Source organism: Acartia tonsa, chromosome 1 (assembly GCF_053477335.1).
Source record: "Acartia tonsa isolate MP-2025a chromosome 1, ASM5347733v1, whole genome shotgun sequence".
Classification (NCBI taxonomy): Eukaryota; Metazoa; Arthropoda; class Copepoda; order Calanoida; family Acartiidae; genus Acartia; species Acartia tonsa.
This window is the reverse complement of record NC_137260.1, coordinates 15,247,533-15,260,171: the sequence shown is the minus strand read 5'-3', so window position 1 is coordinate 15,260,171 and position 12,639 is coordinate 15,247,533. Positions and strand designations below refer to the sequence as shown.

The 12,639-nt window shown below is 30.1% G+C and overlaps 1 protein-coding gene across 2 annotated transcripts in view; it reads right to left on the bottom strand.

Moving 5' to 3' along the window:
- LOC145313563 (uncharacterized) overlaps positions 1-12,639 on the bottom strand; it is an 84,774-nt gene that overhangs the window by 21,615 nt on the left and 50,520 nt on the right. For both annotated transcript variants that reach the window (XM_080153019.1, XM_080153021.1), the window contains exons 3-5: positions 6,757-6,858; positions 5,391-5,480; positions 1,917-2,024 (exon numbers count right to left, since the gene is read on the bottom strand). In XM_080153019.1, the coding sequence (XP_080009145.1) occupies positions 1,917-2,024; positions 5,391-5,480; positions 6,757-6,858 (300 nt within the window). The remainder of the gene's footprint in view (positions 1-1,916; positions 2,025-5,390; positions 5,481-6,756; positions 6,859-12,639) is intronic.

The window sequence follows — 12,639 nt, the reverse complement described above, 5'->3', positions numbered from 1 at the left end:
CTTTCGAACTTTTATCAAATCTTGATTGGGTTCTAGAAGCCTTTAAGAATAATTTTAAGAAGTGGTAATTTTGCTTATCGTAATTAGAAGCGATTTGCAATTGATTGTTTGTCTTTCCCCTTAAGATCCCTGCGATACATATGGACTTAATCAACCATTTTTTCTTAATAGTAATTTTACAATATGGTATAAACACATCAAGATTGGATCAGATTTCATAGAAAATAAAGAGAAGCAATGAGAGAGAGAGAGAGAGAGAGAGAGGAGAGAAAGAGAGAGAGTGGAGAGAGTAAGTAATAGTTATTTCTCGCATCGTATTATAAACAGCTTTCCGCGGATATAGAATGTACAATTATAAGATTAAAACCAGTTTTTTTAGCCCCGAGGTGCCGAAGGCACGGGCTATAAAAACTGGTTAAAATCTTATGATTGTACATTTTATATTCGTAGAAAGCTGGATATAATACGATGCTAGACAGTTTTTTCGTATAGATGAGAACCGGTTCCTATCCACCGGATTCGAATGAATACAAGAAAACACGTTAAAAAGATTCAAAAAACTTTCCATTCATGTAAAATAATTATCCATTTTCGTTCAATAAAAGTAAAAAATCATTAAAGATTAAAAGAAACATTAAAAATTAATCCAAAACGATTGAAAATTCTTGATTCAGATAAAGTTGAAAATTGGTGAAAATTCCGGGTTCCTGAAAACTATGTATGCAAGCAAAATTTTTAAAGGCCGAAAAAAAACTAGTTACTAGCTTAAATAAATAAACATGTTGAGTAATTCTCTAATAGAGATAAATGAACATTTTCTGTTTTAACTTAATTTAAAACATATTGACATTCACCCCCCCCCCCCCCTATTTCACATTTTTACCCCCATAAATTTTTCATCATTTAAATAGATGTAGAATATATGTTGATAATATGACGGGGGAAGAATTGTCGTCAATTTAGCTTGCTAAAATTTACATCATTTATTGGTCAGTTCCTTCATTCAGTAGGGGAGGAGTGGATGGGAGCTGTTACTTTAGCCGGCTACAAATTTCACTTTTTTAGAGTACATGATAATATGGTGTTAGATCCGAGTAATAATAAATCCATCCCTCCCCCTCCCCCCACAATTTTTGAAGAGGCTGTGCTAACAATCCACATTATTAAATTGAGAAAATTGTGATAATTTTTCTAAAAGTTCAAAGTCCAAGTATTTTTTATTAAAAAAACCTGACATTTTACGAGTAGACTTCATGGCAACTGTAGTTGCTGAAATTAAAAACTCAGCAACACAAACAAGGATGACATATTTTGTTGCAGTATAGCTAAGAATCATCAAAATATTTGGCAATGTACAAGAAAATAAACCATGATTGATGATACACCTACTTACAAATTCATGGTATATGGTCAATGTTTAAAATAAATTTTATTTGTTAGGTAGCAATAGAATTTTTTCTTGAGTTTTTTAGACTCAAGGACGGTCACGCTTACGGACGTACAGGCAATCCTATGTTGTGGAAAAGCTGCGCTACTTAAATTCAAGTACATTTAAACTATTAGAGAAAGTTCATATATCAAAGTAATTTAAATTATAAGCTTAATTATCTATAGGTAGATATACAGAATGCGTTGACTTCAGCATTCTCTTTTGACCTGGCAAAAAAAAATTAAAACAAGTTTTGCTTCCATGATGCAATAAACAGATAAACATTAGCAACAAAAGATTTTACATGTGCAAAATTGTTTAGTACATTTTTTTCTGTCAAGGACTTATTCTTTTTTTATGAAGGTTTTAAGTAGATAGAGTGATTTAATAATGTAAACCTATTTTCCTAAAAAACACACCCGAAAAAAATGGTACAATAACCCAACTAGTATCTATTTTTATAAAATAAACAAGAACAAAAACTTACATTGAGATCTATAAGGCCAGGGGGTGTCTGGACATTGTCGAGACCTTTAATCTTGAAACATCTAGCTGTGTGCAGAAGGCTGGGTAGCAGCTCTTGACCAACATTCACCTGAACATCAACATTTTATTAAATGGCGCATAAAAGTTTTATTGTTGTGAAAGATCCCCTGAATGGCTAACTCTTTAGCATTATTAATACCTATATTTATAAAAAAAACTATCTGTATACGAAGAGTGGGGAGCGCATAAAAAAAAGCCTAAATCCATTCCAAGTCCTAAATTATGAAAATTAAATAGGCTAAAAGCATTATAGGACCTATGTGAATCATCCTTAAAATGAAGACCTCGGTCGGCCCAATAATTATTAAAATATAAAGCTGCAGACAAAAAAAAACCCGCACTGCTTTATACAATAGGATAGGTATATTTGTACTAAAATTGGTAGGAGGTAACAAATCCACCTTCAAAACTAAATTGATGATTTATAAAAAAAAAGTTCATTCCCGCAAAACTTGTATATTTTTTTTTACATAATAAAAGATCATAAAAAATTTCCATTACACCCCCACAAAATATAGTCTTTAAATAAAATTTTTAAATTACGTAGGTATAAACGTTTTCGAAAAAAATCTAAATGAGGTCAATTTAATATTGACGACAATCAACCAATTTAGAATAATTTTTTTGGCTTGAAGCCTCTGTGATAGGACATACCAAGTTAATGTAGTTCACATCTCATAAAAGGTTCTAACACTTAAACTTAATGATACGACATTTAAGATCGGTTCTAAGTTAAGGTTGCAGAGAAATGTCACAGCCCAAAAACGGGTTTAATCAAACAAATATTGTACTGTAATACTCTGTAATTCAACGACTATAAAAATAACTATAATAGAGAATCCGGCCATGAGCTGAGCATTAAAGACTATTTTTTGGAAGCAAAGTAACTCTACCTATTTAACTTTGTATCTTTGTCAGGCTATGTTCAAAGTCCTTTTTCAAACAGAGAAATGACGTGTGTACAGTTTAAACCCTAGCATTAATAGTAGCGATGGCAATCCGGATCTGGAATCCACCCAATTTTTGGGCAAATTTTGGAATCCGAATCCGGAATCCGTATTTTAATAGCAGATTCCGGATTCTTAATTGGTAGGCTAAAATTACAAATACAAATAACAGTTTTTTTTCTTTCAGATAAAACTTATTTAAAATGTTGCAAACATATAGGTACCTAAAAAGTATTTTATTGTTTCTTCTTAACTACAGGTATAATGGTAGCTAGCATCCAAAGTTGCGTTTTTTTGTAAGTATTTATTTTCATTTCGCAGCTTTTCATGCTTCATTTGTTTTAAAGCCCTTTAAAATACTGCTAGAATCCGGAATCCGCAACTTTTTTGACGGATTCTTTTAAGAATCCGGAATCCGAATCCGGCCCAAAACTTCGACGGATTGCCATCACTAAAATTCAGGTATCTTAAGGGTTAATACAATGGAAAATACATTGACATATGTACAATGTACATCCAAAAAAAAATTAGATTATTGGTTTAAAAGTTTGGACACTACTAGTTGGGAACAATCTTATAAAAATTCAATGAAAGTAAACAAAGGTTTGAACAATTGAATAATGTAACATGGTTTGGTTATACAACTTTGGGTACCAGTGTAATTTACAGTCCGATGTCGCCTACCTCCGTGAGCATCATAAATAAAAAATAATATTATCCCAGGTTAAAGAAAGTTGACACTCATTTATTTTATAAGGTCAACCTAAAAACTAAAACAAAAAACCTTTATGAACTGTAAAGAAATAATTCCTATCATTGGATCTAAAATTGGTATAGGTCTTTTTTGAACTTGACTGTCTATATAATCTTCCACAAATTCGAAAAATCAAAAGTTTTGTCTCTTGTGGCTTGAAATGCAAGAATAAATTGATTATATCAAAGACGTTTGTGTACATATCAATTGAAAATGTACTTCAACTCAAAATAGGATGATATTATAATTTACGGTACGATTTTGTACAGTACATACTTTGTGTAAAAGTACATGGGTTATTCTTGAGTTTTTAAAAGGTTTATTTGCTAAAATGTCAAAAACTAATTAGATCTCTTGAATCAAATATGAATTCAATTTTTACAAGCAATACTTTAGAGGTTTTATTCCCCTGTACTTTTTAGATGTGTGATGTGCGTACACTTTCGATGTGATGGGTCTCTGCCATCGAAAGTATTGACAGTACGTTGTATATCATTACTCAAGAGCATGACAGTTTGAGTTAAGAGGGGAAGCTTTTATAAACATACAACATACACTCAGACATGTTTATTTAAAAAGAAAAGATATTTCCTATTCATTTAGATTTAAGTCTTAGGGTGGTTTTAAGCTATTTTTCTCTGCTTGCCTACCCCTACAAATACAAAGACCCCAAGATGCTACAAACGAAGCAGCAACAAACTTACAGTTAAAGCAAGTTATTTTTTGTGGTACGAGATTCCGACCCTGCTATTAGTTTGTTTAAAATTTGACTTGCATTTCTAGTGAAGCTTACTTATAATTTATGAATATGGCAGGTGTCTATCTTTTTATGTTTAATTAAAGAAGTCAGGGATTCTAAAGGATATGACATTGAACGTTACATTGATGTAGATTGTCGATTATTGGTTGAAATAATTGGACACGGTTAGTTTGTACATCCCAATCAATATTTAACTTAAGAAATACAAAAACATTTTTAGCCAACGAATAAAAAAACGTTTATAATCGTTTTCTTTTTATAGAAAACTAGTATCTACCTTTGATTACACAGAGAAAACATGCACAAACCGACACACACAGACAAACTTTAAATAAAAACCTCCAAGTCTGTACATATCATATGTATAAACGTACATACAAAATTTATTTCCCTGATATTACCGGGGAGGGAGTGGACATTAGACTTTAAAATATACTGGAACTCAACGTTTAATAAATATGTTTTTCTTTCATTTTGGGGACTTTTATTAAATCTTGATTGGTTGCTATAATCTTGCAGTGTCATTTTCCAAAATAATTATTTTTCATAATTTGTGGTGACCATCAATTTATTAACCATTGTCTTATCCCTTATGAATGATCCCTGGATATTACATATGTATACAATATGCTTTTGCTTATTGAATACGGTTACGTAATCATTTCAAAGAAAGTACAAGTATTTTTTTTTAAACAAGCCTTCAAATGACGCAAAAAGAAAATTGGATTAATAACAATTATTGAATCAAAATGATTAATATTTTGATAAATAATGAAACTAAACAAAAATTCAAATAAATAAGTTTTTTAACAATAAAAACAGAATTGTTTCACAAAATAACAAAATATTTTTCAAATGAGTACAATATATAGTTATAAAACCTAAAATTTAAAATAAAATTTGTACCTGCTATAAGCATTGTTTGTTCCTTTAAAATATAAAAGGTCGTCTTACCTCGCCAGTGTAGGCAAACTCTAGCATCGCACTCGCCTCATCTCTCCCCGTATCTTTCAGGATCAAGATTGGATGCTTGCATTCTGCAGTCTAAACAAATATGAATATTGTAACCATGGAAAAATTGGTTGTATGAATAACATTTTTTGTCGTATTCATTCGAATCCGGTGGATAAGAACCGGTTCTCATCCATACGAAAAAAACTAGCATCGTATTATAAACAGCTTTCCGCGGTTATAGAATGTACAACTATGAGATTTCTTCTCTACTTTTGGGTACTTCAATTTTATTTTATTCTTTTAAATAGGTACCGCTACCTATGTAAGTTAAATCAATATGATTTTTGACATTTAAACTGCCGAATTATATTTCAAATAAATGCTGTAAAGAAAAAGAATTTTCTAATCAATTTAAACATGTTATATTAGGAAAATGTGAGATAAATAAGTAAGATATTAATAAAAGCACTGGAAACTTAAGTCCACTATTTTTGCAAGCTTTGTTTTGGTTTTAAATTTTTTTTTAAATTTTATACCTAGCTATTCAAAATGTATGTACTATAAAAGCATATGAATGAAATGAACTTTTCGTACAAAAAAATCTCAAATTTCAAATAATGCATCAAACGGTATCAAATTATTTTCATTTTATTATACTTTACGCTTTTAAAATGGAATTTATAGACTTATTCTTTTTCTTTCATTTAACCAAAAGAACTGTGGATAGTTTTAAAAATATGTCATTTTCTTGGATTATTTAAGGGTTTTTTGCGTTTATTTTCACTTGTACTTGACAAGTGAAAATGGAAAAAAATTGTTGGTATTTTTTGACCTACAGAAAATATTTTTCAGGCAAATATTTTTGTCTTGACACGTGAACTTTTTATCTTTCAACAAATTCGAGGTTTAGAGTAATAAATATATACAAGAAAACACTAAATTTTCAGTACACTATGGCCTGAATTTATGTAGTGACTAATTAAAAAATATTCTCTCTAAAATCCGCTAACCCATACATGAGTAACATTACCTAGTAAATTTACGAGAAACGTACTTTATTTCATGTTATAAAAGCTGTTTTAAATCTAAAATCATGCAAAATTTATCAATTCCAAAAAAATTGAAAATATTAAAAGTAGAATTAAAGATAAAATACAAGGGGAGGGGAAGTTTATGTTTAACCCCCTCAGACTTTGAAACTCTTCATTTAACCTTATGTAAAAAATGTTTAAATTACCAAACTCAAAAAAAGCTTGATAGTCCTTTTAGTTTTAAACACTTGGTTCCTAAAATAGGACGTACGTCTGGGCATACACTAGTTTTAGAGTAGTATAGCTGCAACGAACAAAAAGTAAACACAAATTACCTTTAAAATATCCCTAAAATAAGTGGAAACAGATGAGAGGATGACTTTGTGAGCTCCCAAAGTTGACCCATCTGAACAGGCTAGCGTCACGTCAACGAAATCCTGAAAATAAATACATTGATTATTATTAATGATAGTGGAAGAGAGTAAAAATGCAATTTCAAATCTATTCTAGACATGTAATGTAAATAAACTTTATGATATGTAGGTATCTGATATTTAAATTTCGCCCAGGAGTCCTAGATAATACAACTGACGATAAATTGATGTACATCCCCAATGATCCATAAGTTTCATCTTCTGTTCAGCAAATATGTATGTTTAAAAGTATAGACACTGCTAATTTGAACACACCAATCAAGATTAATATTTGGGTACTAATTTAATTTAAAATCCAATATCCCCCCAATCCCCATTTTCAAACAGAATGCTAAATAGATTGTACTTTCTTTCAATTCATCTTATTTCATAAGAAACTGAAAGAAAACTGATTTTTAAGTATTTTTCTTCACCCAACTCTATTTATATATTTCCTCATATATTATATTTTTAATTCATTCATTCTTCGAAACTCTGAATTAATTCCGTTCGTATTAACTACACAAGGATACAAAAGTTAAAAAAAAATTCAATCCTTATATAACAATAACAAGATATTTTTATGTGTGTTTGTACTAAAGAATCTCGCAAACTGCTTGGTAAATATGTTTTTCCTTCACAATGAAGCATCTTAAGGGTCCAGGGAAGGTAAATTACTATTTTGGGAAGGATACCTCCAACTTTCCAAGAGAAAATGTCCCTGGTACCCCTACCCTACCCCCAAATAAAATTAAAAGAGCAAGGGAAGAGCTTATTTGTGAAGATACTACGCATATAAAATTCTTCTGGGCTTAAAATTAAAACTTGTTGAAGAGTTTTAATTGGTTTCTACCAAGATAGAGCACTGATCTTGTTAATAATTCAATATTACATTTTGTACTAGAAAAAAAGATAATTCCATGAAGATTAATTATATACCTATAGGGCTTGAATACTTTTAGATTTTCTAGCCTAAAACCAACCCAAAATATTCATAAAATTTCCCTTAAAAGTACAACCTAATCAGACAATCAATATCCGAGATCTTTAGATTCAATAAACCTTACAACTTACTTTATATTTTAGGATAATTTAGATGATATACAAGATTTAATTTCATATTCTATGTTTGGCAAGATTATTATTTTTCCTATTAGCCTATCCTTGTGTTCAAAACTAAATACAAATTTCAGTCAAGCAAAGCAGAATAAATCTATAAAAATCTAATCAATCTAATAAGGGGGGGGGGGGGGAAGTTCTGACACTTTTGCGTAAACAGTGATTATTGGCTTTGTCTTTGGACTGAGAGGATAGGCTATTAGGGATAAAATCATTCTTATATGATGAATTTCCCCCAGATTTAAGATTTTTTGGATAGGCCTCCAGGTTCCGGAGCTCCAGGCCTCCAGGTGGTCTCTGTACAGGTAAAAATTAAAAATAAGATTTTTTTTTTGAAGAGTTAGAAGTTAACTTATAAAACAAAATATACTTCTTTTTAATTGTTATTCACATATTTGAAGAAAAAACATACATATTTTGTCTCATAAGCTGACATCTAACTCTTAAAAAAAATTTTTTTTTTCATTTTTACCTGTAGAGAGACAACCTGGAGGCCTGGAGCTCCGGAACCTGGAGGCCTATCCAAAAAATCTTAAATCTGGGGGAAATTCATCATATAAGAATGATTTTATCCCTAATAACCTATCCTCTCAGTCCAAAGACAAAGCCTATAATCACCGTTTACGCAAAAGTGTCAGAACTTCCCCCCCCCCCCTTATTTGTATCTTGTTTCTTTTTTAAATTAGAAATCTTTAGCAATACATATAAAATGCGTCTATACATGTATGTATGTGGGGAAAAATAGGTAAAAGCCTGATTTTCATCGCCTGCCCAGTTTTCTCTATACACAAAAGAGTGCTTTAATAATGTACATATTATAGTTAGGCCTGTGAATCTATTATCCCATGATATAAAGCAGTAGGTTTTTTGGGGGCTGAAGTTTAAAATTTCAATAACTACTGAACTAATTATTCAGTTCTCATTTTTTGGGAATCTTAACATAGGTCTTGGGATGGTTTAATCCTAATAAATTTTTAGATTCAAGTCTTGGAATGGCACAACCGCAAGTTAAATGTAGTATAAATAGAATTTATTGTACCCTTATTTAAAACATATTCTAATCTTAAGGATTATTTAGATAGCCATCTAGTACTATGAAAAATATCTTTAGTAAAATCATAATTTCATAAGCTCAACTATAAAATATACATTATACATGTACTCTATAAATACAGGTTTTTACAAGGGGGAAGGAGAAAATAAAGAGGACTGTAAAAGGAAATTTATTTAAGTTACTAAGGTATTCTATAAATAGAAAACAGAGATAAGAAAATTTCAAATTCTGACGCAGTATGAAATTAAACATTCTTATCATTAAACACAAATTTAAGAGCCCTGTATATAAGAATATTTAACCCTAAACGCCCCTAACGCACACACACACACACACACACACACATACAAGCGGACGCACAAACGCTGTTAAAAGGTCTTTACTCTTAGAAAGCTACGCGCACCAAACAACGATAAAAAATATCTTGCGTCATGCTGATGACGCAATTTTTTCTAACATTTTTCCATCTGAAAGTTAGCTTACTTTTTTATTTTTATAGTTAAAATATTTTTATTTGTCTCGAAAGGCAATTTATGGTTATTAGATTTAGAAGAAAAAACTTATTTTTTCAAAATACCAAATGAAGTGGCAGTCAGCTTTTTCGGCGCAAAAAAAATTAGTTGCTAATTTCTAGTAGAGTACACTTGCTTTTACTTTACACACAGGAAAAGGGAAGAGAGAGAGAGAAGGCAACGAACCACTACTATAGTTTCAATCCACCCACCCCCCCATCTCTGTTTTCTTCCCTCTATATTTTCTCTCTTGTATAAGTCAAAAAAAGGTGTTCATGTGTAAAAAATGCTTTTATGGATTAACATTAACTAGATCATTTTTAAAAGATATTTATTTATTGGTTAAATTTAAAAATGGCATAGATACTAGAGAGAGAGAGAGGGGACAATCTTTTACACTTGTTCCCAGAGTTTTAAAATAATGTTTTTTGTTCTTTGGCTTAACAACTTTGGGGACTTTAATATTATTTTAAGTGGTTGGTTCATTAAGATGAGTGTCCAAAAGTTTCAACCCCTTGTTGTTATCTACAGAAGGATAATTTTGTGTATCATTGGGGAATGGGATGTACATCAATTTATCGGCCTTTGTCTTATCCCTTTAGATCCCTGCATAAATACATGATTAGGTATTGATTATAAGAAATGTTAAAACTACACAAAAAAAATTACCAAAAATATTGCATTAAAAGAAGTTATCAACCAGAATGCTAGAATCATTTAACCTTATTTAAAAATTCGTTCAAAATCAACAATACATTTCTTTTGCTTAGATGTATAAACATAAAAGGCCCTATCTAAGTATAGGCTGTTTAAGGTGCTTTCTAAAAACATAAAAACTTGGGATAAAACATCAACAAAACGTGCAAAGTCTAGCTTTAAACTGTGTGATTTAAACTATCTTTTCATTCTAGAAATCCCTATTCGCTTGAAGCAACATATTTATGATATATTACGCCACGTTTTCAAAAGCTTATCTAAAAATACTCATTATTCAAGAAAAATTGTATTAAAATCTTTAAAGAAAATAATATAACTATTGAAAGCAAATGGTTTCTATACTTTAGACCCGTCTGCCATTACTACATTAGCCCCAAAATTGTTATTCTTTTTACTTTTGTCTTTGCATCCCAAAAATGTGAGGTTTGAACATTTTTATTCTTCAATTTGAGCTTTCCTATTTTGATGGTGTCATCCTTGTTTTAATATTCAATGCAATACTACAAATATAGAAATCTTATCAAAATCTAATTAGTATAATATGTGATATGATAAGAAAATTGTTGTATGTGTGTTAATTGTATACCATCAATGGATTAAAATATCTGAAACTTGTGTTAAAAAAGGGCTTTGACGCAAGCTTTACATTATTAAAATAGAGTAAAACAATGATCAGTTATGTATGGATCAAAAACATATTTTTTCATTACTTATTTAAAAGTTTCATAACCAAAAGGTTATATGACCTATACAAAACTCTTTTAGGGCCCATCTTTATGACTTAAGGCCATTTAAAGGTTTAAATAATTTTACAGAAAGAAAAGGCTTTGTTTTCCATTCCTATAAACACATATATGTCAAGACAAAAGTTAATTTGATGCAAAAAAATACCTTAGGTAGCATTGAAAAATCTATCAACTAAAACAATTGATTTTACAAGAAGCGCAGCAATAATATGCTTAACACATTTTTATAATATCCAAGTTAATGGCAGGTATTGGTAATAAATCATGGTAGGTATATGATTATTCTTCAAATAATATCAATCAATTAACAATAAGCCCACTGAGCAACGCTAATATTATTTCATTTTATAAATAATTTTCACTTTTCATAGTTTTTTCTTAAAAGAGTACCTATTGCGTCAATCTCCTTATTTCTTTATTTTTCTTCTTCTGGTGACGCAATTGCTAAAAAGTTGTTTTAACTCTGCAGAAGTTAGCTCTCTCTAATTTTTGCACTTATTTTATTCAATAGGGAAGATTCACATTCAATCTTTTAGTAGCGCAGCTACTTTAACTTTATGTATGTCTGTCGGTCTGTCTGTAAGTAGATTAAATGACATAGATATACAACAATAATTGGCAATTTAGGAAGGTTTTAAACATCAGGGAGGAGGATACATTTGGCTGTTTAGTGTTTATTACTACAGTTCTTTAAGTTTCATAACAACGTTTTCTCACTCGTTGTCTAAAACAACTTTGAAGCCTTATATGAATTTGATTGGTTGGTTCATTAATATAAGTGTCCAAACGTTTCAACCACTAACATTGTCATAACACCTTAGATCCATGAGTAAACATTGAACCAAGAAATTTTATATTTTAATGAAAAAAAATAAGCCTAATGGTTTTAAAACATTACTTACTCAATTCAATAACTATTGCAAGAAATTGTCCTTGTTAAAACGTCAATAATTGACAATTTTGTAACTATGCTTTAAGTTTCCAATGTGCTGATTATACAAAACTAGAATAAAACTGAATGAGTGAATTTAATAAAAAAAAGAATGACTAGAATATATAGCAAGTTAGATATCCAAAAGGGTAGATAAATAAAATAAGCAAATAAAAAAGGTTATCTAAAAAGATAGAAAGACATCTTTCTAGCTGCTAGATATATTATATATCTAAAGATAGAAAGATAGCTAAATAGAGTACGTAGGTAAAGGAATGATAAATGATTGGGATTTGTTCCGCATAGTAGAAAGACTAATGATTATCTACAAATAACAAGGATAACAACATCCATAGTAGCACAGCAATATGTTCCCCATAGTAGTAATACTAATGATTATCTACAAATTACAAGGATAACAACATCCATAGTAGCACAGCTATATGTTCCCCATAGTAGTAATACTAATGATTATCTACAAATAACAAGGATAACAACATCCATATAGGCACAGCAATATGTTCCCCATAGTAGTAATACTAATGATTATCTACAAATGACAATGATAACAACATCCATAGTAGTACAGCTATATGTTCCCCATAGTAGTAATACTAATGATTATCAACAAATAACAAGGATAACAACATCCAAAGTAGCACAGCTATATGTTACCCATATTAGTAAGACTAATGATTATCTACAAATAACAAGGATAACAACATC